Source organism: Vigna radiata, unplaced genomic scaffold (genome assembly GCF_000741045.1).
Source record: "Vigna radiata var. radiata cultivar VC1973A unplaced genomic scaffold, Vradiata_ver6 scaffold_70, whole genome shotgun sequence".
In the NCBI taxonomy this organism is placed as follows: domain Eukaryota; kingdom Viridiplantae; phylum Streptophyta; class Magnoliopsida; order Fabales; family Fabaceae; genus Vigna; species Vigna radiata.
In genome coordinates, this window is record NW_014542367.1 from 1,584,543 (window position 1) to 1,611,596 (window position 27,054).

Sequence of the window (27,054 nt, forward strand, 5' to 3'; positions counted from 1 at the left end):
ACTAAGTTCCATGATTTCATTTGAAGAAAACTAAAGTTGAGAAATATTTTCCTCTTCCAGCACCGTGACCAAGGGCATAATCAAATGCCTTCATTCAATGATAATTCCCAAGATGAAAGAAACGCTGCAGCATTACTCTTGACCTTGCTTTTGCATACAAGGTAAATGCACCGTGGAGTGGAGCCCATCTNCCAACAACAAGTTAATTCTTCACTCTGAGACCGGACCCCACCGTTTTCATTNNNCCAAAAAGGAACTTCAATCACGTTGCTGCAGTTGTTTTTCTCCCANCTGAAAATTANCGCTGCCAACTTCTTTGNTAACTGAAACTAGCATGNTATTCTAAAAGAATGGACGGTGTCTTCATTTACCCATCCCGAGGCATGACTCACTTGCACTGCAACGTGTGTGCCTATGCTTCTAGTAGGAGATAAATGCANCAACAACAATATGGAAAGGAAACAAATCAATCACCGTGCTCTCCCAAGAAAAGTAACGTAGCAGCTGTGACATCAANACATTTTCCATTNAAATCACTCCTCATTCACCAAATAAAATAAAGAAAAATAAAAACAAGGTATTCTAGGCTACCAACTANCCNCTCACCGGACCCCACACATCTTTGTAGTAACTCATGTATTGAATGAAATAGAAAATAAAAGGACCTAATCTTCAAGCACGAGAATCAATATGAGAAAGTAGAAATGCTTCTCTCATTCACAAAGGATCCCACGTGAACATCAATGTATGTGCCCAAATAAAATGCATCCACTGTAACGTTCACAAAGAAAGAAACCAAATAGTAGCTAGAAGCACAGACCCACTTAATCAACCGAAAACCATCACACACATTCCTCTGGAAAATATTTCAGCCATAAAAAAATGAAAGGTCCAAGTGTCTCCTATGCTCTCCGTAAAGAGAGGTTTTTTTTTTCAGCCAACAAAAGTGCAAAATCCCGTAATAGCCAAGTGTCGGTTCCTTCCAAATCCCTAGGTCTGAAAAAATTCATGTGCTAATGGTGGGGTCCACCCATTTTAAAACCCTAGGGCCATGTCACCATTTTTACAATTGGGCTTTTGTCTAATCTACCAAAATTAGCCCAAAATACAAAACTTAGCTTAAAAAAAAAAACCTAATCTACTAAATTAAAATTNGACTAATCCTAAAGTGTCTTTGTGGAGAGTCTTCACTTAATTGGTGCCCTTCCAAAAGTCTCACAGTGTGATTCCAAAATTTCCCTGAAAAATAAAAATAGGAATAATTAAGCTCAATTAATTCAAATTAATTAAAATCAGAGTTATTGGTCTAATTAAGCCCAAATGGTGAAAATGACACAATAACTAAGAATTAAGAAAAATTCATCAACACAATTGGGTGGGAAAAACTAAGTGAATGGTATAAAATATCGACTCATCAAAATAGACCACACTTATTCTTTTGCACTCCTGGGCAAAATCTAGACGCAAAACAGGGAACAACACTGAGGACATCAGAAAGTGACACAGACTCGACAGCCAGACAACAAAGACTCACAAAACAGAAACAGAGTTGCACAATTCTCACAAAATCTGGAGAGTGAAAGGCATAGGCAGAATCCCCATACAGAGTCAATGAAAGCAGATACTCACAGAATCATCCAAACAGATCAGTAAATGGAAAACAGTCAATCAGTTCAAGAGATGAATCAAAAGCAACAGAGTCTCACAGATGCACACAATCAGTGTTTCTCTCAAATGTTTAAGATAAATCAATGTCACTCGATGCACTCAAGAAAGCAAACATAAATAGACTTGGCAAGCCTCTAATATCAACACTCAAGCACACATGCATGTTCAAATCAAAAGTTCTTTTCATGGTTGTAATGGGGCCAAGGACAAGGGAGGATATCATATGGATAAGAAGCTACAAACCAAAAGGAACAGAGGAGCAATGGGGAATAAGTGTAAACACATTCAAACACAACCACAACCTCTAATTCCATCCTCTTCTTGACTCCGGTATTCACACAAATTTTTTTATTTTTCTCATAACAGGGTAGGCTATCTGGCTAGAGAGTCTCAATCAACAAAATGCCTTTATCATTTTCAAACATGCTCATGAATCGAGAATTATCAACAGAGTCAAGCCAACGCAAATGTGCAAGCAATCCAGAGACATATCACACACAAGAAAAATCATCAAATGGCTCAAATCTCACACAGGTAATCGGTCACAATCAATCCAACTCTCAAACATCATGATTATCTTCCAAGCAAAGAAGAGCAAGGAGTCCAACAAAACAGAGTATCAATGCAGTGAAGGAAACTAGCAACCTAATCACAGTCCAAAATTCACAAAAAAAAACATGCAAACTGTACACAAGACTCAACAAAATTCACTAGAAAACGAAATCTAAACAAAGAACAACCTCCCCTAATAGACCACACTTAAACGACACAATGTCCTCAGTGTGTCACAATCAACAGATCAACAATCAGCACAGTCAGCAGATATAGACAAAGTGCAATAAAAGTGAGGAGGGAAGGAGAAAAGAAACTCCCTGAGTCAGATGGGAGGGTAGGTGGGGTGGACCAAAGACGTCTCCTCCACCACTGCATCCAGCAAAGAAGGATTGCTGAGGAAAGGCTTCAGTCTATGCCCGTTCACCTTGAAGCTTTTAACTGCAGATGGATCCTGGATCTCTACTGCACCATAAGGATAAACATTAGTCACAACGAAAGGTCCGGTCCACTTTGATCTCAACTTACCACCCATGAGGCCAAGCCTAGAGTCATACAACAAAACCTGTTGGCCAACCTCGAAGTCCTTTCTAGCAATGGAACTATCATGGAACCTCTTGGTCCTTTCTTTGTAGAACTTTGAGTTCTCATAGGCCTCTAATCGGATCTCATCCAATTCATTCAGTTGCAACTTCCTTTCCTCTCCAGCTTGGTCAATGGAGAAGTTGCAAGTCTTCACAGCCCAGTATGCCCGATGCTCAATCTCGACTAATAAATGACATGCCTTTCCAAAGACAACCCGATAGGGAGACACCCCAATGGGTGCTTTGTAGGCAGTCCTGTGTGCCCAAAGAGCATCGTCCAACCTATTGCTCCAGTCTTTTCTGTTGGGTTGGACAATCTTCTCCAAGATCCTCTTAATCTCCCTGTTGGAGATCTCAGCCTGCCCATTTGTTTGGGGGTGGTAAGGTGTAGAAACTCTGTGCGTCACCCCATATTTCTTGAGCAAGGCTTGCATGGATCTGTTGCAAAAATGGGTCCCCTGATCACTAACAATTGCTTTAGGCACTCCAAACCTGCAAAAGAGGTGAGATCTAACATAATCTACAACAACCCGAGCATCATTAGTCCTGGTGGCTCTAGCTTCCACCCATTTTGAAACATAATCCACAGCAAGGAGAATATAAGAGAAACCAAAAGAAACAGGAAAAGGACCCATGAAATCTATACCCCAGACATCAAACACCTCACAGAATAGCATAGGTTGTCGAGGCATCTCCTGTCTGTGTGAAATAGGTCTGCCTGCTCTCTGACACGGCTCATAGGTGCTGCAAATCCTCTCCGCATCTTTGAAGATGGAAGGCCAATAGAAACCACAGTTAAGCACCCTGCGAGTTGTTCTCTGTATCCCCCCAGATGACCACCAGGTGAGGAGGCATGACAAAACTGCAAGACCGAGTCAATCTCATGGTCCGGAATGCATCTCCTAGTAACCTGGTCACTGCACAACTTCCATAAATATGGGTCATCCCAAACATAATACTTAGCATCACTCTTAATTTTAGCAATTTGAGCAGGTGATGCTAAGGGAGGAAAAACAGAAGCAACCAAATAATTCACAATGTGTGCAAACCAAGGAGTAGGGTGAGAAGAAGAAATCATTAACAAACTTTCATCAGGAAAGTCATCCTGGATTGGCAACACATGAGCCTGATCCCCAGCTCTCTCAATCCTGTTGAGGTGATCTGCAACCAAGTTTTGTGCTCCACTCCGGTCTTTAATCTGCAAGTCAAACTCCTGGAGCAGTAGCATCCACCTGATCAATCTTGGCTTTGACTCAGCCTTCTTCAACAGAAACTTCAGAGCTGCATGGTCAGTATACACAATAAAAGGAGATCCAAGCAAATACGACCTAAACTTATCAAGGGCAAAAACAATTGCCAACAACTCTTTCTCAGTCGTAGTGTAGTTTGCTTGGGCAGCATCCAAAGTGCGTAAGGTGTAGTAGATCACTCTAGGAAGCTTGTCAATCTTCTGTGTCAGGACAACTCCCAAGGCATAATTTGATGCGTCACACATGAGCTTAAATGGGGATGTCCAATCCGGTGCCTGAATGATCGGAGTGGTGGTCAAAGCTTCCTTCAGGCAGTCAAACGCCTGCTTGCACCTGTCATCAAACTCAAAGTCGATGTCCTTTTGCAGCAGTCTGGATAAGGGAAGTGCCTTCTTGCTGAAATCCTTGATGAAGCGCCTGTGGAAACCTGCATTTCCAAGAAAAGATCGCACCTCTCGCATGCAAGAGGGGTAAGGTAACTGCGAAATCACAGATATCTTAGCAGGGTCTACCTCTATTCCCTTTTCAGAAATGATATGCCCTAGAACCAAACTTTGTTCAACCATGAAGTGACATTTCTCAAAATTGAGAACAAGGTTTGTTTCTATGCATCTTTTCAACACTTTTTCCAGACTATCTAGACATGCATCAAAAGAGGATTCATACACAGTGAAATCGTCCATAAACACCTCTATGCAACTCTCAAGGAAGTCGCTAAAAATGCTAAGCATGCACCACTGGAAGGTACCAGGGGCGTTGCATAGGCCAAAGGGCATCCTCCTATAGGCAAAGGTGCCAGAAGGGCAGGTGAATGTGATCTTTTCTTGGTCCTCAGGAGAAATATTTATTTGGAAATAACTAGAAAAACCATCAAGAAAGCAGTAGTGAGATTTACCTGTCAGGCGCTCCAGCATCTAATCAATGAATGGCAGGGGGAAATGATCTTTCCTGGTCGCTTGATTCAGCCTCCTATAGTCAATGCAGACTCTCCAGCTGTTCTATACTCTTGTGGGAATCAGCTCATCCCTCTCATTTTTCACAACAGTGAGGCCAGTCTTCTTGGGCACAACATGGATGGGGCTCACCCACTGACTATCTGATTTGGGGTAGATGATCCCAACTTGCAAAAGCTTCGTCACCTTTTTCTTGATAACGTCCATAATCACTGGGTTTTGCCTTCTCTGCGGCTGTCTCACTAGCTTTGCCCCATCCTCCAACAGAATCCTATGCATTCATGTGGATGGGCTAATACCAAGGATGTCCGCCAAACTCCAACCTATGGCTTTCTTATGCGCCCTCAACACTCCAAGCAACCTCTCCTCTTGAACAGAATCAATGGAGGTGGAAATGATCATCGGTTTCCTCTCATCATCCTCCAAGTACACGTACTTGAGGTTTTCTGGAAGTTGTTTCAGCTCAAGAGTGGGTTCCTGGAAGTCAGATTCAAGTGTACTTCCTGCAACGTGGTTAATGCATTCTGACTCTAAAGAATGAACAGGTAAAGGCAGAAAACCCATCTCATCACAGTCCAGATCAATATCCATCTCAGGTATATCAACAACATCATCAATATCATCCGAATCATCATAAACATGCATATCATCAATAACCTAGACATCACAGTTTGCATCTATATCATCATCAAATTCAACAGCATTTCCAATTCCTGATTCAATCCCAGATGCTATGCATGAATGTACAGAAGATAGAAAAGAATGTTTCTTCTCATGCATAGAACGAAAATCATCAACAATGAACTCATCCACAATGTCATCCAATGTATCAACTCTAAACACAGAATGGTCCTCAGCTGGATATTTCATGGCATCAAGGATATTAAAATGCACAACAATGTCAGCAATTTCCATAGACAATGTCCCAGCATACACATCAATCTTGGTACGGGCAGTTTTCAAAAATGGCCTGCCTAGAATAATGGGGGCGGATCCATGAGAGAAACCGTCCTCCATTTCCAAAACATAGAAATCAGCAGGAAATATCAATTCACCTACCCTAACCAAGACATCCTCTATGTAACCTGTCGGGTGGGTAACACTCCTATTGGCCAACTGAATGACCACACCCGTGGTTTGCAAAGGACCAAGAGACAAAGATGTATATATAGACAAAGGCATAACATTTATGGATGCACCCAGATCAAGCATAGCATTTTCAAATTTACTGTTCCCAATCACACAAGGAATGCAAAACATACATGGGTCCTTGCACTTTTCAGGAATGTGCGGGACTGACTTACCAATAAGAGTTGATACATTCCTTCCCATGTTGATCCGTTCATTGCCCTTCATCTTCCTCTTGTGTGTGCACAACTCCTTCAAGAATTTGGCATATTTTGGTATCTGCTTGATGGCATCGAGTAGAGGTATGTTCACCTCTACCTTCCTGAAGGTCTCCAGAATTTCCCTATCCACGTCTTCCGTCTTTTTGCTAGGAAGTTCCTGTGAAGGGAATGGAAGAGGGATAGGTCGGTCAACCAAAGGAGAAGGTGAGGCAACGGTGGTGGTGGAAGAGGGAGAAGATCCACCTGAAGGAGAAGAACCACCGGGAGAGGAAGAAGGTCCACCCACCTCAAATATCCTGCTTGGACCAGTCTGGTCCTCTTTTCTTTGACAAGTAGCAGGTGTGGGTGTAGGTGTAGGAGTTGGCTCAGTGGGCACAACAATCTGCTTCCCAGATCTGAGGGTGATGGCACACACATTCCTTGGATTTTGCACAGTCTGGGATGGTAACTTGTCAGAATTTTGTGACTGTGTCTGGTTAAATTGTGTTGCCATCTGACCCATCTGAGTAGTAAGATTCTGAATAGAAGCTCTGGTTTCCTACTGAAACTGCTGAAACTGAGCTCTAGATTCCTGCTGAAATTGCATGTTTTGAATAGTCATCTGCTTCACCAACTCCTCCAAGGTAAGCTCAGAAGAAGAAATGGGAGGTTGAAGAGCTGACTGGGCAGGAATCTCTTGTTGTTGTTGCCTTTGATATCTCTGAACATGTGGAGGCACATATGGTTTGTTAGGACCTGCAGCATTATGGAAAAATGGTGGTTGCTGTTGTGGTTGCTACTGTTGTTGTGCATTATTGTTCCATCTAAGATTTGGGTGATTCCTCCACCCTGTGTTATACCTATTGCTGGACAAGTCATAACTTGGTTGTTGTGGCTGCCTATTGGTTTGTATGTTTGCAGCATAGGCTGGAGATGCATCATGGCCAATAGGTTGCTACAAAGCAGGGCAGTCATCTGTATATGCTCATTGGAGAGGCATACACCACAATGTCGTGCAACATATTAGATGGAGATGCTGGTGTCTGACTTGAAGCCATATGGGACACCAAACTCACAAGGGAGTCAATCTTGCTTTCTAATTTCCTGTCATCAGATGATGAAGACTGGGTAACAATATCATGTACTCCCCTCACCACAATAGTATCACTCCTGGTGCCAAACTGTTGGGAGTTAGAAGCCATCTTCTCAATCAATTGCCTGGCTTCAGTAGGAGTCGTAGCTCCTAGTGCTCCACCACTGGCAGCATCAATCATACTCTTATCCAAGCTATTGAGACCTTCATAGAAATATTAGAGAAGGAGTTGCTCTGGTATCTGATGGTGAGGACAACTGTCACAAATCTTCTTGAATCTCTCCCAATACTCATATAAGCTCTCTCCACCAAGCTGCCTAATCCCAGTGATGTCTTTTCTGATAGCTGTGGTTCGGAATGCTGGGAAAAACTTTGCTAAGAACAACCTCTTCTTATCATCCCAACTGGTGATGGCTCTAGGCGTTAAGCAGTACATCCACTCCCTTGCTGCATCCTCTAATGAATAAGGAAATGTCCTTAAGAAAACTTGATCCTCAGGAACATCTTGAGGCCTCATGGATGAACACACATAGTGGAAATCTTTCAGATGCTTATGCGGACACTCACCTGCAAGGCCATGAAACTTGGGCAACAAATGGATCAGTCCAGTCTTGAGAACGAATGGTACGTCCTCACCAGGATATTGGATACACAAGCTTTCATAACAGAAATCAGGTGCAGCCATCTCCCAAAAAGTCCTCTTGTGAGGTGGAGGTTATGCCATATTGTTCTCAGTGTGAAAAACAACAGAATCAGAATCAGAATCAAGTGCAGATGCAACAGATGCAGTGGATGCAGTATGCACAGAGTACTCAGCAGTGGGATGCACAATATCTAATGGAACAGACTCAAAAATAGACTCTAAAGACAAATTTCTAGAATGCCTAACTAACCTATGAAACGTCCTATCAATTTCAGGATCAAAAGGTGGTATGAATCCAGGATTTCCTCTAGTCATGCACTAAATCACAACACCCTATAATCATGAAACAATAGCACAAAAATTCAAAACACAAAAAACAACACAAGACACAACAGAGACTATCACAACACGTCAAAACACAGTCACAAGACACACAAACACAGACAAAAGACTCAATACTGAACTGTTGGTCCCCGGCAACGGCGCCAAAATTTGATGGGCTGTCGCAGCCCATACAAATTTGATTGCATAAAGAAATGCAGTATAGCTAGGGAATGAACCCTAGGTCGTCTCCCAAAGACCAATTTTGCGGTTCAAGAATCGAGTATAACACGAAAAGAAGGGGGGTTTGAAAGTGTTTTTGCAAAGAAAAATTAAATTGAATCAAAACTAGGAATTCAATGCAACCCAACATAATTGACAACATTAAAATAAAAGAAGATGCTAAACCTAACACTGCAAAAGACAAAAATCCAAACATAATTAAAACTATTAAATTGCAACCTAAATTAAAAAGATAAAAAGCAACTCAAGATACTTTGTAAAATAATTTAAAGCTAAAGAGATAAACAACATAATTTTTCTTCCACCAATTCACAAGACACATGCATCTACCAAACAAATTAAAATTATAATTAGCCTAAGAATTAAACCTTTGCCGTGACATACTAAGTTCCATGATTTCATTTGAAGAAAACTAAAGTTGAGAAATATTTTCCTCTTCCAGCACCGTGACCAAGGGCATAATCAAATGCCTTCATTCAATGATAATTCCCAAGATGAAAGAAACGCTGCAGCATTACTCTTGACCTTGCTTTTGCATACAAGGTAAATGCACCGTGGAGTGGAGCCCATCTCCCAACAACAAGTTAATTCTTCACTCTGAGACCGGACCCCACCGTTTTCATTTTACCAAAAAGGAACTTCAATCACGTTGCTGCAGTTGTTTTTCTCCCANCTGAAAATTANCGCTGCCAACTTCTTTGNTAACTGAAACTAGCATGNTATTCTAAAAGAATGGACGGTGTCTTCATTTACCCATCCCGAGGCATGACTCACTTGCACTGCAACGTGTGTGCCTATGCTTCTAGTAGGAGATAAATGCANCAACAACAATATGGAAAGGAAACAAATCAATCACCGTGCTCTCCCAAGAAAAGTAACGTAGCAGCTGTGACATCAANACATTTTCCATTNAAATCACTCCTCATTCACCAAATAAAATAAAGAAAAATAAAAACAAGGTATTCTAGGCTACCAACTANCCNCTCACCGGACCCCACACATCTTTGTAGTAACTCATGTATTGAATGAAATAGAAAATAAAAGGACCTAATCTTCAAGCACGAGAATCAATATGAGAAAGTAGAAATGCTTCTCTCATTCACAAAGGATCCCACNTGAACATCAATGTATGTGCCCAAATAAAATGCATCCACTNTAACNTTCACANAGAAAGAAACCAAATAGTAGCTAGAAGCACAGACCNACTNAATCAACCGAAAACCATCACACACATTCCTCTGGAAAATATTTCAGCCATAAAAAAATGAAAGGTCCAAGTGTCTCCTATGCTCTCCGTAAAGAGAGGTTTTTTTTCTTCAGCCAACAAAAGTGCAAAATCCCGTAATAGCCAAGTGTCGGTTCCTTCCAAATCCCTAGGTCTGAAAAAATTCATGTGCTAATGGTGGGGTCCACCCATTTTAAAACCCTAGGGCCATGTCACCATTTTTACAATTGGGCTTTTGTCTAATCTACCAAAATTAGCCCAAAATACAAAACTTAGCTTAAAAAAAAAAACCTAATCTACTAAATTAAAATTAGACTAATCCTAAAGTGTCTTTGTGGAGAGTCTTCACTTAATTGGTGCCCTTCCAAAAGTCTCACAGTGTGATTCCAAAATTTCCCTGAAAAATAAAAATAGGAATAATTAAGCTTAATTAATTCAAATTAATTAAAATCAGAATTATTGGTCTAATTAAGCCCAAATTGTGAAAATGACACAATAACTAAGAATTAAGCACAATTCATCAACACAATTGGGTGCGAAAAACTAAGTGAATGGTATAAAATATCGACTCATCAGTATGCAAGAACTAGAGTTGTCTTGTCAAACCCATGGACTGACGTCTTCCTCATAGGCGTTTAAACCTATCCTATGCTTGTCCGAGAGTTTCCTCCATGTCCTGTTTAAATGAAGACATATCCAACTTTCCTTGGGTGACTTTCGACTGTGCAAAATATTTGTTCACGAATTTGGATGCCATAGTCTCCCACGTAGTAAACGTTCCTTCTGGAAAGGAGTTTAGCCATGTCTTAGCATTGCCTCCCATTGAGAAAGGAAACAAGCTAAGCTTTACTCGATCATAAGATACTCCAGTCATCTTTACAATGTTGCAGATTTCATTGAGTGTTGTCAAATGATCATAAGAATTTTCATTTGACAAACCATGAAATTGGTTGCCCTGTACAAGATGAATTAACGCAAGGTTCATCACCATGTTGATTGTATTATCTCTTGGCATGGCTATACTGTTGAAGTGAAACAGGCCCACAATATTAGATGAATCACCAAGTGTACGTCTGGGAGGAAGTTTCTCATTTGCCATCTCTTCCAAATCTTGTGTACGAGCTTCTGGTGAGAGTTGTAACAATCTTTCAGGAGAAGGAAACAATTCTCTAGATGAACGTCTGACTCTCCTTCCTCATCTGTCTAATAGTCCTTCAAGAAGTGGTTGCTGATTTTTCATACTTCTAATATGAATGGCTTCCTGCATACACAAGAAACAAATACCTTAGAACCACTTTTATAAAAAAAAAATAAAAAATAAAAGAGCCTATTATTAAACACTAGTTTACTATCTCTAGTCTCCCTAAGTAATTAATAATGCATTGAACACTAAAGCAAAATACAATTGATCGTCCTACCCCTATCTTTAGGCAGTATTGCTTAATCAAGGAATTCCCTATCAGTTCATGACTTCCCCATACATTCCCGTATCGACAAAGGCAAATATCTTTTTACTGAATGAGTTAAACGATAAAAGCATTGAGCATAGATAAGAAACCCAACAATTGATAATATAAGCATATGCAAGCATATGAATAAAATAAGAATTTCAATATAAGAGAGTTTCAAAAGATTACATTGTTCCCCAACAACAAAGGGTTTAGTTCACCATAGACATGGTGAAACTGGATGGAATTAAATGAAAGAATGGAAGAGAAAACCCTAAATTTGATAAAGTGGAGCCTAAGCATCCAAGAAATATCTTCCAAGGAGTGTAGAAATGCTTTGGACGTCTCTGCCTACGAAAAGATTAATTCTAAAATCAAACTGAGGCTATTTATAACGCATAAAAGTAACAGAATTTAAGCCCAAGCCCAGCATTGCACCGCTCAGCGCCTAAATTGGTCGCTCAGCGGTTTGCCTCTAATCGCAGGACCGCTCAGCGGTCAGTCTCACCGCTTAGCGGTTTGCCTCTAATCGCACTAGATGCTTAACGGCACTGCTCAAGCGAGAAGCAGTGGATTTCCCTATGAGTCTAGCGCTCAGCGCTGGAATTTGGCGATGAGCAGTGGAATTGACTCTTCTTTCCTTCCTTTTTTCCTCTTTTCTTGAGTCTAAGTCCCCCCTACATCACTTCCATCTTCAATTCTCTTCAAAACCCTACAAAACAATGCAAAAACAAGCATAATATCTCTAAAAAGAACTTTTGACTCTTATGTGACTCAACTAAGTGTTTTACTTGATTATAAGCTCATTCTAAGAATTAAAGGATGTGTTTTGATATGAAATTTAAGTATAAAAATAATGGTTTTTAGACCGTTATCACAACCCCAAACTTAGAACTTTGTTTATCCTCAAGCAAACAAGAGAAAACTTGGCTTTCCACTTTTTCATCAAAATAGTTCAACAATCTCCAAATTCAATCTTCTCTCAACAAGTCATTACTTAATTCAGATTTTTAGTGGAATCTTATCAAGATGCATGCATGCTTTCAACTCAATTCAGTTCACATGACTATATATTTTCCAATAGATGTTTTACTTATGAATGATCAATCAACTAAGCATAGATGAAAACATGGATTTTATCAATTCTCTCCAAGCAAGTATTTCACTCAATCACTCAAGTGTTTAAAATGATACTCCAACTCTCTACTATTCACATGTCACATAAAACAAAATTGCCCTTCATCTAATACAATCAATATTCTCACATACAAATGCCATCAAAAGGACTTTTCCAAGGCTTATAATGAGGTTGGGCTAACAAGAAAAATTGGTTTTTCTGGAACACAAAATCCTTGAGTCAAGATAGCTATTTTAACATTCAAAATTCAAGCACAACTCTCTTCTTAACCAATGTCACTCATTCCCAACTTCTTCCTTTTCTTTTATTTTTTTTCATTGAGCTCATTTTTCATGCTTCTTAGCATTGGTTCTATTAGATTGAGCTTTGTAACCAATTCCTTGCTTGTACATAGCTCTACCAGATGATTTTAAAACAACATTTAAATTTTCTCTTCCTTGTGTAAACTTAGCTAGAGTACTAGTCAAGTAATCAATCTTTTCAATATGAGTAGGACAATTTTCACAAACTTTTTCAACAGTAACAGTTTTAATTTCAACCTTCTTAGCAGATAGCAAAGCTTCGTTTAACTCTTTTTCTAATTTTTCATTTTCAGCAACAAGGTTCTTAATCCTATTCTCGTAATCTCTTCTTTCATAGTTTAGTTGATTAACCTTGTACTTTAGTCACATTGCTTGAGCATGCAGTTCTTGAAAGGAATCTTTTAGCATATCATATTTGATTTCCACTAGTTCATTTGAGATGTCTGCATCACTGTCATAATCGTCCCATGTTACTCTAGTCATTTAGCACATGTTTAATTCCTCCTCTTGATCAGCATCGTCATCACTTGAGCTTTCAAAATCTGAGTTCTCCCAAGCAATGTATGCTAATTTTCTTTTCATTTTCTGCCTTGAGGAAATCTATTCTTTCCTTTCTGCTTCAGCTTTAAATCAAGACAATAAGGTTTAATGTGACCTTCCTTTCCACATTCATAGCATTGGATGGCATTTGTACTGAAGCTTTTCTTTTTGCCTTAACCTGCATGGTTAGTCAGTTGACTATCATTATTTAATAGTCAACTAAATTTCCTTACCATCAAGGTCATCAGTTCTTTCTCATCCATGTCTGTTTCTGTGTTGTTCTTGCTTGTAGCCTTCAGAGTTATGGACTTGTTTTCTTCAATCTCCTCTTCATCCTTAAATCTACCAAGTTCCAATTCATGTTCACGTAACTTGCCAAACAAGTAGTCATATTCATTGTTATGAGATCTTTGGATTCAGAGATTCCTGTGACTTTTGGTGACAAGTTTCTGTTCAGACTTTTCAGAATCTTGATATTGATCTCTTCTTTGTCAAATACCTTTCCGAGAGCAATGAGATGATTTACAATATGAGTGAATCGTTTCTGCACATTATAAATGCTTTCTCTAATCTTCATTCTGAACAATTCATACTCTTGTATCAGTGAATTCTTTCTAGCTCTCTTTACTTCATCTGTGCCTTCATGAGTTACCTCTAAAACATCCCACATTTCCTTTGCGGATATGTATTGAGATACCCTAAAATATTCATCAATAGTTAGTGCAGAGGCAATAATATTTCTAGCTTTAATATCATATTGAGCTTTTCTATTTTCATCAGTAATCCACTCAGTAAAAGGTTTCAAAACAGTTTTCTCTTCAACAGTTTTTGTAGGCACAAAAGGACCATTTAAAGTGGCATCCAAAATTCCTTTATCTTGCGATTCAAGAAAGATTTGCATTATCATTTTCCAAAAAGGATAATTTTCACCAGCAAACAGAGGTGGTCTGTTTGTTGAAGCACCTTCACCAAAAGTTTGAAAACAGGAAGCCATCCCCAGGTTTATATAGTCGAATCAAAGAAAAATAGAGTCAACTTGTTTTTCAAAAATCTTATGAAAACTAGCTCTGGTGCAATTGTTGGGAAACAGATAGGCTTCGATTTTACACCAAGAGGGGGTGAATTGGTGTTTTCACAAATACAAAATCTTTTCGCAGTCTTGCAATCAAAGTATTAAACTTTTCACACTTTCCTGAAATACGAGTAATGAAAAATTATATGCAGCGGAAAAATGTAGTTAACTGCGTGAAAATTAAAGTCGACTGCAAAGTAAAAGTGTAGGGATAGAGAAAATCAAACACTAAATTTTTATACTGGTTCAGCCAACAATGCCTACATCCAGTGTCCTTCCAACCTAGGAAGCAAATGCACTATAAAGGTTGCGGTTTTTACAACAAGGGATTTATAGAAGACCTCCACGTCAAAAATATAAATCTCCTCTCTAACCCAAAACCAAAATATAGCTGCAGAACAAAACCAGACTTGCAGCAAGAATCCCCTCTTCTGCAATCTGCAACACCACTTTGAACAATCCTCAAAGTGAACAATCCCCTGTATCCTACAGGTCCAAATACCAACAGTCTTTACGGATGCCAAGCTAGAAAAACAATGTAGCAGTCTTTAAAGGATGCCAAGCCTTAAACACGATCACACAGAAGCACCTTCTTTGTGCAGATACTGATCGATCTTTGTGTGCACAAAAGAACCTCCCTTGGAATCTCTTTTAAGAAAGATCACCACCATCTTCTTGGAGAATTCTTGGAGCTCTTACAACAGAGAATTTGATCTGAAACAGAAATGAAATTTTCAGTTCTTCAAAAGTCCCTTAACTGATTTGTGATCAGTCTATTTATAGATTTCTATTATTCAGACAGACTCTCAATCGATTATGCTACTAATTCAGTCGACTGAATTATGATAGTTATAATAAACAGTCAACTAGGTAGCATACAGTCAACCAAAAACAAAACACATTTAATACAGTTGACCAAGTCATCAATGCTCAACTAACTTTTAAAAATATAACCGTTGGGGTGCAAGAGCAAAACAAATTTCAAACCAGATAATAGAGACAGTCGAATGTTTGACGCACATAGTCGACTTCAACCATGCAAAACATTTTGAAATTCTTTTCTTCTCAAAAATTCACACAGCACTGATTCTCAAAGTCTGCACAAAGATTTTAGCATAGTCGAATCCATTAATAATGTAATCGATTGCCCTAGAACTTTGTTACACAGTTATAAGTTCGTAAAAGTGCTCGTGGTTTTCAACTTTAAAATATGTGCAAAAAAACATATGTAAAGATGCATTGCACACAGCACATAAAGCATGTAATCACGTTCCACATATATATATCAATCAATCAACATAGGAACATGTAACACAGTACATAAGCATGTTCACAGATATAACAGTTAATAAGCATAAGAACATGTAATAACAACAAACAACATATGCACGTTATTAAGCAATGTGTTGTCATCATCAAGAACTAGATTGATATAGAAATTGTGTTGTCAACAATCTCAACAAACTTCAAGTTCTATCAATTTATAGATTTTTGTTTAACAGACATTCTCTGAATCGAGTAAGCTACTAATACAGTCGACTATGTTATGATAGTTATAACAGCTCAGTTAAACTGGTAGCATTCAATCAAACAAATTAAAAATTCATTTAATACAATTGACCTACTATTCAATGCTCAACTAACTTTTGAAAATATAGTCGTTACTGTACAAGAGCATAACAGAATTTCAAATCAAACAACTAATACAGTCGAATATGTGGCTCACATAGTCGACTTCGACATGTAAGAACATTTTGAAATTCTTTCCTTGTCAAAATGTCACACATCACTGATTCTCAAAATCTGTACAAAGATTTTAGTATAGTCGATTCAGTTAATAATGGAGTCGACTTTACTGCAGCTTTGTCACACAGTTATAAGTTCACAAAAGTGATTGTGGTTTTCATGCATTAAAACATGTGCAATGCATCCAGAAATGATGTAACAAGTACAAGCTTAATAAGTATGCATTTACATAGCAATATAGCACATAAACATGTTCAATAGATATATCAAACAGTCTGCATAAGAACATGTAACACAACAACAACATATGTGTGTTATTAACAATGTGTTGTCATCATCAAAAACCAAAGTGATATAGATATTGTGTTGCCAAAAATATATATATATATATATCTGTGTGTGTGTGTGAACAATGGAAGAGTGAAAATGGGGAGAGAAAAGAACAAGAAGAGGGCGAGAAAAAAGAAAAAAATTATTGAGAAGTCCCTTCCTTATCTAAAAAGCTTTTCAAAGACTGAGAAAGAGAAGGAATTTGGGCATTTCATGGAGATCTTCAAGAAATTGGAGATTGCTATGCCCTTGACCGAAGCATTGTAGCAAATTCCTGCTTATGCAAAGCACATGAAGCAATTCCTCAATAAGAAAAAGAAATATCTAGATGAGGTAACAATTTAAGTGCAAGGCAGATGCAGTGCCATCATGCAGAAGACTCTCCCTCCAAGATTTAAAGATCCGGGGAGTTTTACCATTCCTTGCACCATTGGAAACCATAATATAGGGAAGGCTCTTATTGATTTAGGATCTAGCATCAACCTGATGCCCCTATCTATGCTTAAAAAGAGAGAGAGGTAACTTTTAATGCCTTTGAAGTATGGCAACCAACTCAAGAAAATCATACTAGTCTTAAAACAATAGATGAAGTTCTATCAGTGACTACTCTACCTGATAAAGTTGCCAACTTGGTAAAAAAGGGCCTTAGTTGTTTCTCTACAAAAGTAGAAGGAGAGGAAGAAGAGAAGAAAGGAAAATTGGTTCACCAACACCCTAATGTGAAGAGTGATGAACCCAAACCTACCACACTAGTGAAATTCAAGAACAAGTTATGGGTGGTCAAGACTATTAAGGCAAACGGAGTTCTTGAGATTGAGGCTCCTTACTCTAGGAGAGTCAAGTTGGTGACAAGAAAATAGTTGAGATTTTGTTGGTGTCATGAAGGAAGGAGAAATGCCAACATTAAAAATCCAGATTGAGCTTAATGGTGTCAAGCTAATAACGTTAAACAAAGCGCTAACTGGGAGGCAACCCAGTTTTCTAAACTTATTTCTTTAGTTCATGTTCCTTTTTTATTTTGTTTTGAATTGTGTTCTTGTGTTGTACTTGGCTTAAATGAATTGTGCTGAAATGGTTTGACTATAATATGTTGTTGTGATGAGTAATATTGTCTTGTGATGAGTAATATTGTGTTGTGATGCTTTATTGTATTAATTGATGTTGAGATGATGCATGATTAGCCTTATAAACAGGTGGTTGCTCATAATTATTGGAAACAAATGCATGAGGTTAAATTGAGATTAATATGTTGCACATGATTTTTATCTAATTTTAGAACTAACACAAATTCACCCCTCCCCCCTCTCTTGGTTTAAAATGAAGCCTACCTATTTTCTAACACTTTTTGGGCGCTAAGCGCCAGTTTCTCCTATGTCGCACCTGAGCGCCTTATGTGGGGCACTGACTGCCGATGACGTGGGCTTGGACCTGTTTTATGTTGTTATTTTTATGAACTATTTATGGATTTGGACGACCTAGAGAGGTATCTTTTGATAGAAAGAGGCGCAAAAACACTCCTTTCACCCCTTGGAGGCAGATTTTGGATGTGGAAGCTCCGATCTTCAACTTTTACGATTTTATCTTTCATTCTTCTCCATATTTCATCTAGTTTCACCATGTCTATGGTGAACTAAACTTCTACTTTTGTTGGAGAAACGATGTAATCCTTTGAAACTCTCACGTATTGAATTTATTTATATTATAAATGCTTTACTTCATTAATTGTTAGGGTTTTTCCTCTATACTCTATGTTTGTTTTTTATAACTCATTCAATAGCATAATTATTGATTTTGTCGATATGGACACATACGGGGAAATCTAGAATGGGGAAACTTTCCCACAAGCAGTATTCCTAGACATAGGGATATGAGGGTTGGTGGCCTTTGTGCTTCTGTGCGAATGTAATGCAAAATTAATTGCTAGGGATACAAGACATTGTGAACTAGTAATTAAGTATGGCCTTTCTTCACCGAGACATTGTGAACTAGTAACATTAATGAAGAAGACAAATTCATAAGTACATTAGAGTGGATAGGATATGTCGAAAACCCGAACAACATAATTATTCCATATTTATACACCAATCACCTGTGCATTCTTCAAGTCAAATGATCAAACACTTGCATTCATATTTATTTTCTGCATTACAAACACCATGATTTTGTTTCCAAGTCTTAATTAATCAAGAAACCACATGAATGTCTAAGTCGTGAGTCTCTAGGGAAAACGATACTTGGTCTTACCAATTATATTACTTGATACGATTCGGTACACTTGTCGGAGTCTTAACAGTTAGCAACAGTCAATACAATTAATTGAGTACGCAATTAATGCAGTCGATTTACATTTAATGCTTGGTCAACCGAATTAAATATATGATTGTTAGACAGTTTATGTCAAGCATTAAAAGAATTTCAAAACATAATAGACTTAGTCGAATACAGTGCACATATAGTCGACTATGCAAAAGTTTAAAACACAGTTTTGAAAAACCTTCTCTTTGAAAAATCTCACAACACACTTTGAAAAGGTTTGTGTAAAGACACGAGTTTTAATCGACTCACCTCATAATGAAGTTGACTTAAAATTGTTGTTTTGCAACACAATTTAAAGTTCAACAATAGTGCATGTGGTTTTTCTTTTCCAAAAATATGTGTTATGCATTCAAGTATGAAATCACATATATAGCACAATGAAATGCAAACAACACAGCAATAACATAAACATGTTCCCATATAATCACATAACAAGTAAGCATAGAACATGTAATACAAAATACACATGTGTTATTAATTATGTGTTGTCATCATCAAAAACTAGAAACTCTGAGATTGTGGGTTTAGCTACACCAGTGCTCCCTCTAACAACAATCTCAACAGGAACTATTGCCTAGACATAGGGATAGAACGCTTGGTTATCTTAAGCTTCCGTTCGTAATGTAAAATTAATTATTAGGGATGCAAGACAGTGTGGTCTAGTAATTGAGGATAGGCTTCTTTCGCCGAGACATCGTGTTCTAAGTAATTTAGAAAGTGACATTGACATTTAATGAAGAAGACGAATTCTTATATGCATGAGAGTAATTAGGTGAAATCTATACCCCAACAACATATTCATCTCATATTTCAAGCATAATCCACTCACTTTTGTGTTTCTCTTCAATTGATCAAAATTGCATTCATATTTACTTTTAATTGTATTTGCATTCAAAAAACCAACAAAATGTTCTTTTAAAGTCCTAATTAGTTAAGCAATTATACAACTATTTAGTGCCATGAGTCTCTTGGGAAAACGATACTTGGTCTTACCACTTATTATTACTTGATACGATTCAGTACACTTGTCGAGGTCTTAAAATAAGGTCGCATGGCATTAAACACTATGTGGAGATTGTTTTTGCAGTTTCTCATCTCCATTCAAATGGAGTAATAGACAGGGATCTAAAGCCTGAAAATATTCTACTTGACGCTAATGGCCTTGTTATGTTGACTGGTGAAGCGTAGGTGTTTTACTGTTTGAGATACTTACGGGAAAGCCACCTTTCTGTGGAACCAAAGGTCTCGGAGCACATGCCCAAATCATTGATATGATTGAGAAGATTCTTAATAGTGGGTATGCCATGAGAACAAAATCGCTCAGAGTTGTGCATCCATTGGCTTTAAGATATTTTTTGATGAGTGCTCATTATCAATCTCTTGTTAACTACTCAAATATACAACTTGAAAGTTCTTCAGACCGTATCTTTTATATATATGATTCCATCCCACAAGATACATTGAATATTATTGATAAGTTCCATGATGTTTTTTCTGACCTCAACGTCGGATGATCTTTACATGCCAATTGTATTGGCTTATGACTTTAAGGATCTCACCATTGTACATAATCTCATCAATTGGGGAACTTCAAATGAAATTAATCGGCGATGGCAGAACACGAATGAGGCACGCAAAACCCATCACTACCCAGACCTTGATGGTAGGCGTGATTTTGCGATTTTATGACGAGAAGACTGCTCAACTTTTCCATTCTTTGGGATGAAATCCACCATGGCACGAACTGCGTAGGATTTCTCGTTGTCGACTGTTAAGCCCCTAGCAAGTGCACCACATCGTATCAAGTAATAAAGGGACGGTAAGTCCAGATATCGTTTCCCAAGGGACTCAGTGGCCTAAACGTTCATGTGAATTGATCGCATTAGACTTAAAAGAAGAATAAATTGTAGTGTTGATGCAAAAAAAAAAATTAAACATGCAAATGCAAAACTTGATCAATTGGAAAATAAAGATATGAATGAATGGAGTTGTTGGGGTTTACAATTTCATCCTTATCCACCCTCTTATATCTATATTCTTATTAACTTCACTTTGCTATCAATGTTCATGCAACTTTCTAAATTACTCTAAACCCGATCCCTCAACGAAAAGAGCCTATTACCATAATTACTAGTTTACTATCCTTAGTCTCCCTAGTAATTACTAATGCATTAATCACAAAAGCTTAAAGAAATTGACCGTCCTACTCCTATCCCTAGGTAGTATTTCATAATCAAGAGAATTCTTATCAGTTCTAGATTACCCCATATGTCCCCGTATCGACAAAATCAAAGATCATGACATTGAATGAGTTAAACGATGCAAGCTCTATCCGTAGAAAAGAAAACTCAAACTATTGATAATAAAAGCATATGAATAAAATAAGAAATTTGATACAAGAGAGTTTCAAAAGGACTACATTGTTCCCCAACAACAAAGGGTTTAGTTCACCATGAACATGGTGAAACTAGATGAAATTAATGGAAAGAATGAAAGAATAAACTCTAAAATTTGTAAATTGGAGCCTTAGCATCCAAAAAGTCGCCTCCAAGGAGTGTAGAAGGTGCTCTAACGTCTCTATCTACCAAAAGATAACCTTAAGGGTCACACTGGGTCTATTTATAATGTAGAAAAATAATAGAATTTCGGCCCAAGCCCATAACTTAGGCACTCAGCGTTCATTTCACCGCTCAGCGGTGGGCTTCGGTATCGCAGGATGCTCAACGGTCAATCCTGGCGCTCAGCGGTGGGCGATTCTCCTTCTCTCCCCTCAGCATCGATGCTCAACATTGGGCGATTCTGGAAGCTAACGCTCAGCGCTGGAAATGGCGTTGAGCGGTGGACGTGACTCCTCATTTTCATCTTTTCTCATCCTTTCCTGAGTCTAAGTCCTTCCTTCTTTACTTCCATCATTCAATTCTCATCAAAACATGTCAAAACAGTGTAAAAACATGCATAATATCTCTAAAACCACTTTTGACTCTCTTAAAACCTAACTAAAGTGTTTCGCATGATTCTAAGCTCATTCTAAGCCATAAAAGGTGTGATTTGTTATCAATTTCAAGTATAAAAATAACGGTTTTTAAACTGTTATCATCGACGAGTTTATCGTTGGAAACTGCTAGAAACATTGTCCGACAGATTTGCACCCAACCTTGGCGACGACATCAACGCGGTTGAAGACATAGTCCAAGGTTTCCCGTTACTGCTGTAGCATCATGCCCATGATAGCTGTAATGGAAGCAGTGTGGTTTTTTTAGCATTCTGTGAACAAGGACGCTCCTTTACCAAGCCATTTTTTGTGAAATAACTAAATCACATAATAGGATCTTAAATTAAGATATAAATTAAATTATTCAGCTAAGAATAATGAAATAATTTTAGAATGGTTATATAAAAAATAGTGACCCAAATATATCTATGATTGAACAAAGTCAAGTGCTCGCAAGTGCAGATGTCGGTTAATGTTGGTAGTGAGACTCTTTGTCATCACCGATTGGGGCCAACAGACGGCTCTGATTGAGGTAGTGATATTAAGACCGAGCGTTCGTCTGGCTTCCAATGGCCAAAAGGGGATACTGCTCGGCCCCACGATGGGCGCCAAAATGTTTCGGTAGGATTGAGATCCCTAACCCAAAGCATTCAAAGTTGTCCGCTCCATGATCCTGTTGCGCTATTTTGTCTCTTCTCCATGTCCTAGCCGGGGGGAGGGTGCCTAAAACAGACACTTCAACGCTCAAGTCAGTGACTTTGTGTAATAATCTTGTAATAAAAATTAGTGATCAGAGTTCAAATTACCTGACAAATATTTATAAATATGACAGTGAACCTACCATTAGGTCTGACTCATTAATTACCAATAAATGAAATTATTCCTATTAATTGTCAATAAATGACAATTATTTTGATTAACTTTCCATTGATGATTATTATTGCTTAGAATAATTTTCAAACCGATCGATCATTTTCTCACTGCCCAGTCTTTTAACTGACGGGATGGTCTTACCTTACACAAAATATATATATATATATATATATATATATATATATATATATATATATATATATATATATAAATAATAAAAACTAAAAACAAAATATCAAGTTACTAAAAATAAAATCTACTTAATCTATCTCTATCTTATATCAATAAAATAAAATAATATTACTTCAAAGTAAATGGAAAATCAAAACTAGTCATTCCTAGTTTATCTATGTTAAAATCAAAATAAATATTACTAAACTCAAACTAATAAAATAAGATTCATACTAAATTATTAATAAAAATAATATATATATATATATATATATATATATATATATATATATATATATATATATATATATATATATATATATATAATCCAAAATTGCTAATATTGTTTTCTCAGTTGTATCTAAATGACAGGAATCATGAAGATTTTAAAGTTTTTTTTTAAAGAGAAAAATTGTTTAGAGATAGAAGATTTTAAAATTATGTAATTAATGTATTGAAATCGGTTTGCATTCTCATCTATAATCAAAGAAGGCATGGTAGAGAAGGTAGGAAATTTAAAAGTACATAGTAGATGGATCTCTTCATAAACAACGCTAAGGTTATGTTCGTTTTAAATGATTTACTGTTGAAAGAGATTTTGAAAGACAAATTTGCGAGTAAATGTCATGTTCTGATGGAACGTTTTGAAAGTAAATGAATGTGCAAATTTATGGATCAACTGGATATCCCATCTCACTGATGAGAGGAGATTTGTGAGGAAAAGAAGCTTTTTACAATATTATTCCATTTAATCATTGTCGAATATGAAATTGCGAAAAAGAAGAGTTGCTTCTTGGTTTTATGAATGATGATTTAAAGCAAATAAGTTTTGGAATCGAATACGAAAAACCATTTATTCGATTCTGATAAGCATGTAAGTGATTCCATAAACATTTGAGAAAGCATGTAACCCATTCTAAATACATACTTACATTGTACTGTTTTGTGGTTTTATTTTATTTTTCTGTCTTGTTTAATCCCTGCAGTAGGTGCTCTATTTTCCTAGTTTTAAAAATATACATTTAGTTTTGTAAAATGTAAAATAAAAATTATTTGTTATTTAACATTTACAAAATAAAAATTCTGCTATTATTATTTGTTTGGAATGGCAAAATTTTAATGGAGCAACTTTCTTCACGGTATAATTTCAACAAATAATTCATTCACATCTAATAGTTATAACGATAATAAAATAAAATAAAAAGAATAATATATTGTTTTTTATTATCTAATGATAATAATAATTAATAATAATAATAATAATAATAATAATAAAATAATATATTAGTTGTAATTATGAGTAAAATAATAACCTTGTATTTTAATTTATAAGTTTTTGCAAGTTTATGGAAAAGGCCTGAATGTAATGGAATGGATTTTATTAATATTCAAAATTTAAAATATAAATTATTTAATTTTACAACAAACTTAATTTTTTTCTCTCTTCACATCACATAATATTGATTCTCCTTCTTCATCTAATCTCAAAACACAAATTTATTTTATTTTCAAAATTAATTTTAATTTTTTTGTCCTCTCTATATATTTTTTACCAATAAATATATCATTAATAAAAATTATTTTATATTACTTTTCAACATTAAGGAGATTTTTATATTTATTATTTTCTATCAATTAAAACATTTTTTTACTGTTCTATTGATCAAATCTTACCTTAATTTTCACAAATCTTATTTCTAAATCTTATTTCAAAATCACATCCAAATCTCATTGAAAAAAAAAATTCAATTTATTCTCAAATTTCCTCATATCTTAAATGGACTTTTGAAATACGTTATATACATTATACAATTAAGAATAATGAAATAATTGTCTAAAAAATAAAAATATATAAAGTAGTTTAAAAAGAAGTGAGTAAAATACCATATTTAAAATTTTTATAAAATTTTAATATAGAAATGACAAAAAGAATATTACTAATGATGTTCTTACTGACCAACATTGTGGAATTCCTATATAAATAAAAAGTAATGTAAAAAGAAAGTTGAATTGTAGTTCTAAACGTTTTTTTTTTCGCTTTTTACTTTTTTTTACGTATCAGATATTTTGATTTTGAAAACCATCTAATGTTTTTATGGAATTTGAAAAGCCACCTGTCATTTTGTTTTTCTTAATTGTTTCGCGCGCCATATAGTTACTTTTCTTTCATTTTTGTTCACAGATTCTCGAACTCCTCGACATGCCTATTGTCTTCACTTTTTTCTATTTTCTTCTCTTTCGTTAATGCAATTGTTTATGCCCATTTCAACCAATAATTTCTTCCCTTAGGTGCTGTAAATGGATGGAATACCATTTAAAAATGATTAAAATTCTAAACACATTTAATAGATTCAAATCAAACATACTTTTCATAAGAGTACACTCATTTGGTTAACATAAGGTAGCGCCATCAACATTCAAACTTTCCAATCACCAATTACTCACTCAAAAGACTCCAACGGTCCTTTTCATTTATTATTAGGCAGTGGAAAAGTGATATTGAGATGTTGATAAGCTTTAATTTTACTTTACGTCATCATACACACCCAAGGATAGATGATTATTATTTCTATTATTTTTTTTAGTGGGTGTAACTAAAATGAATGATAAAAAAATGGATGTGAAAAAATGAATAGGTAGTGCTAATGGGCATGTGACTTTTGGGACCTTTTCTTTCTCTTGTGAAGGAAATTCCGCAGGGAAGTCTTAATTGAGAAGCCTTGGGGGGCATGCATTAGCAACGGTTGTGACTGCAACGAAAGCGACATGGCAGAAGCTGCTCCTCTGCTGCTACCATCCATTTCTTGACTTGCCAACCATATTATCACCCTTGCCTGCACAAAATTACCCAAATTCAATCCTCTCTTCAAATAAAAAAACTGTTACCTCAAATCGAGTGATTTTCATTAAATTTTCACAACCTTTTAATTTTAATATTAAAGTAAAATAAATAAATAAAATTAAAAGAGTCACTTATTTTGCGTCTAATGGAAACATGTATGGAAGCTAAGCTAATTCATAATTATTAATTATGAAAAGAAGGTTTAAAATGTAGTAGTAGAAGGGTTTGTTTGTTTGTTTGTTTTTGGACGTGTCTGTATGCAATAAACAAGCAAGCATAAGCATTAAATCCTCAAGCGATTTAGAATTTGTCCAAAACAAGGATGAAGAAAAATTGAAAGATAAGATTACCTGAAGTTCTGTGACGTCAAGCATGTGACGACCAGCAGCACCATGTAAAATGGCCAAGACTTTTTTGTTCATGTTCAACAGCTCATTCCTACAAAGTTCTTACAGACAAAGGGGAAAAAAGCTAACGACAAGTGCAAGAAGGAAACACCGTTTGTTTCCTCAGAAAAACACAACCATAAAGCAACATGCTATGCTTTTGTCCATAACTGTAACGAGATAGCACTCAATAAAACAGTTTCTTTTTTTTGTTTTTTGAAGAAGAAAAGTTCTGCTTACATTGAATGATGGGGTGACGAAGCAGAGGAAGGGCGAAAACGAAGATCCAGATAGCAGTTTCTCTTCATGGCAGTGGCAAGAATGGGAGAGAGTGATCACGTGTTTTTATGGGTAGAGAAAGAAGAAGCCATGAACTTGGTTATTGGTTGGTGCATGGGACAATTAGAGATTTGAAAGGGCTTATAAATAGGGGATTGTTGGGGAAAGAAAAAGAAGGAGGAGAAAACATGGAATGAATGAATGAGTGAAGGAATGGACACGTGGGAAATGAGTTACACGTGCTAAAAAACATGATGGCCTAGGTATAATAGGGTTGCGTTGTAGCACTAAATGGTTACGTAGCTCGGTGTTGAAAAGCAATTAATGTGACGGTAACTGGTTCTGTATTTTCACGTGGCTTCTATTTCATGGCAGCTACCTTTGCTTGCCCCTTTCAAGAGGAAGTTACCCAAATTGGAAAACTTGCTTCCTTCTCTAACCACACCTACTGCATTCTCTCTTCTTTCTGTTTCCTCTTCTTTCACGTGATCCAATTCCATTTCCTCACACTAATTCTTCGTATAATCATGCTCGCTCCCCACAAATCAAACACTAATTTTCCCTCACCATTCATGCATTAGCTGCCAAAATCTTCCTAAATATTTTTTCTATCACATTTTAATGGCAGTGTTTTTCCATGTACAATACAACCAACATTTCTACCTACACACAAGTGAACAATTTAACGCTAAATACTCAACTTAATAAATATATTTAAAAGTACGATGAGATCGATTAAGTTTCTTAATAACTTAAAAT

The 27,054-nt window shown here is 36.6% G+C and overlaps 1 protein-coding gene and 1 pseudogene across 1 annotated transcript; both read right to left on the reverse strand.

Annotated features, from left to right (window-relative positions):
- Window positions 1-2,608: 2,608 nt before the first annotated feature.
- LOC111240871 lies at window positions 2,609-6,858 on the reverse strand (annotated as a pseudogene).
- An 18,251-nt stretch (window positions 6,859-25,109) lies between these two features.
- On the reverse strand, window positions 25,110-26,831 carry LOC111240866. The gene is made up of 3 exons (XM_022776793.1): window positions 26,257-26,831; window positions 25,981-26,068; window positions 25,110-25,622 (listed from the first exon to the last, which is right to left on the reverse strand). Exons 1-3 carry the CDS (start codon window positions 26,322-26,324, stop codon window positions 25,431-25,433), a joined length of 348 nt encoding a protein of 115 aa, XP_022632514.1. The 5' UTR covers window positions 26,325-26,831; the 3' UTR covers window positions 25,110-25,430.
- Window positions 26,832-27,054: the final 223 nt, after the last annotated feature.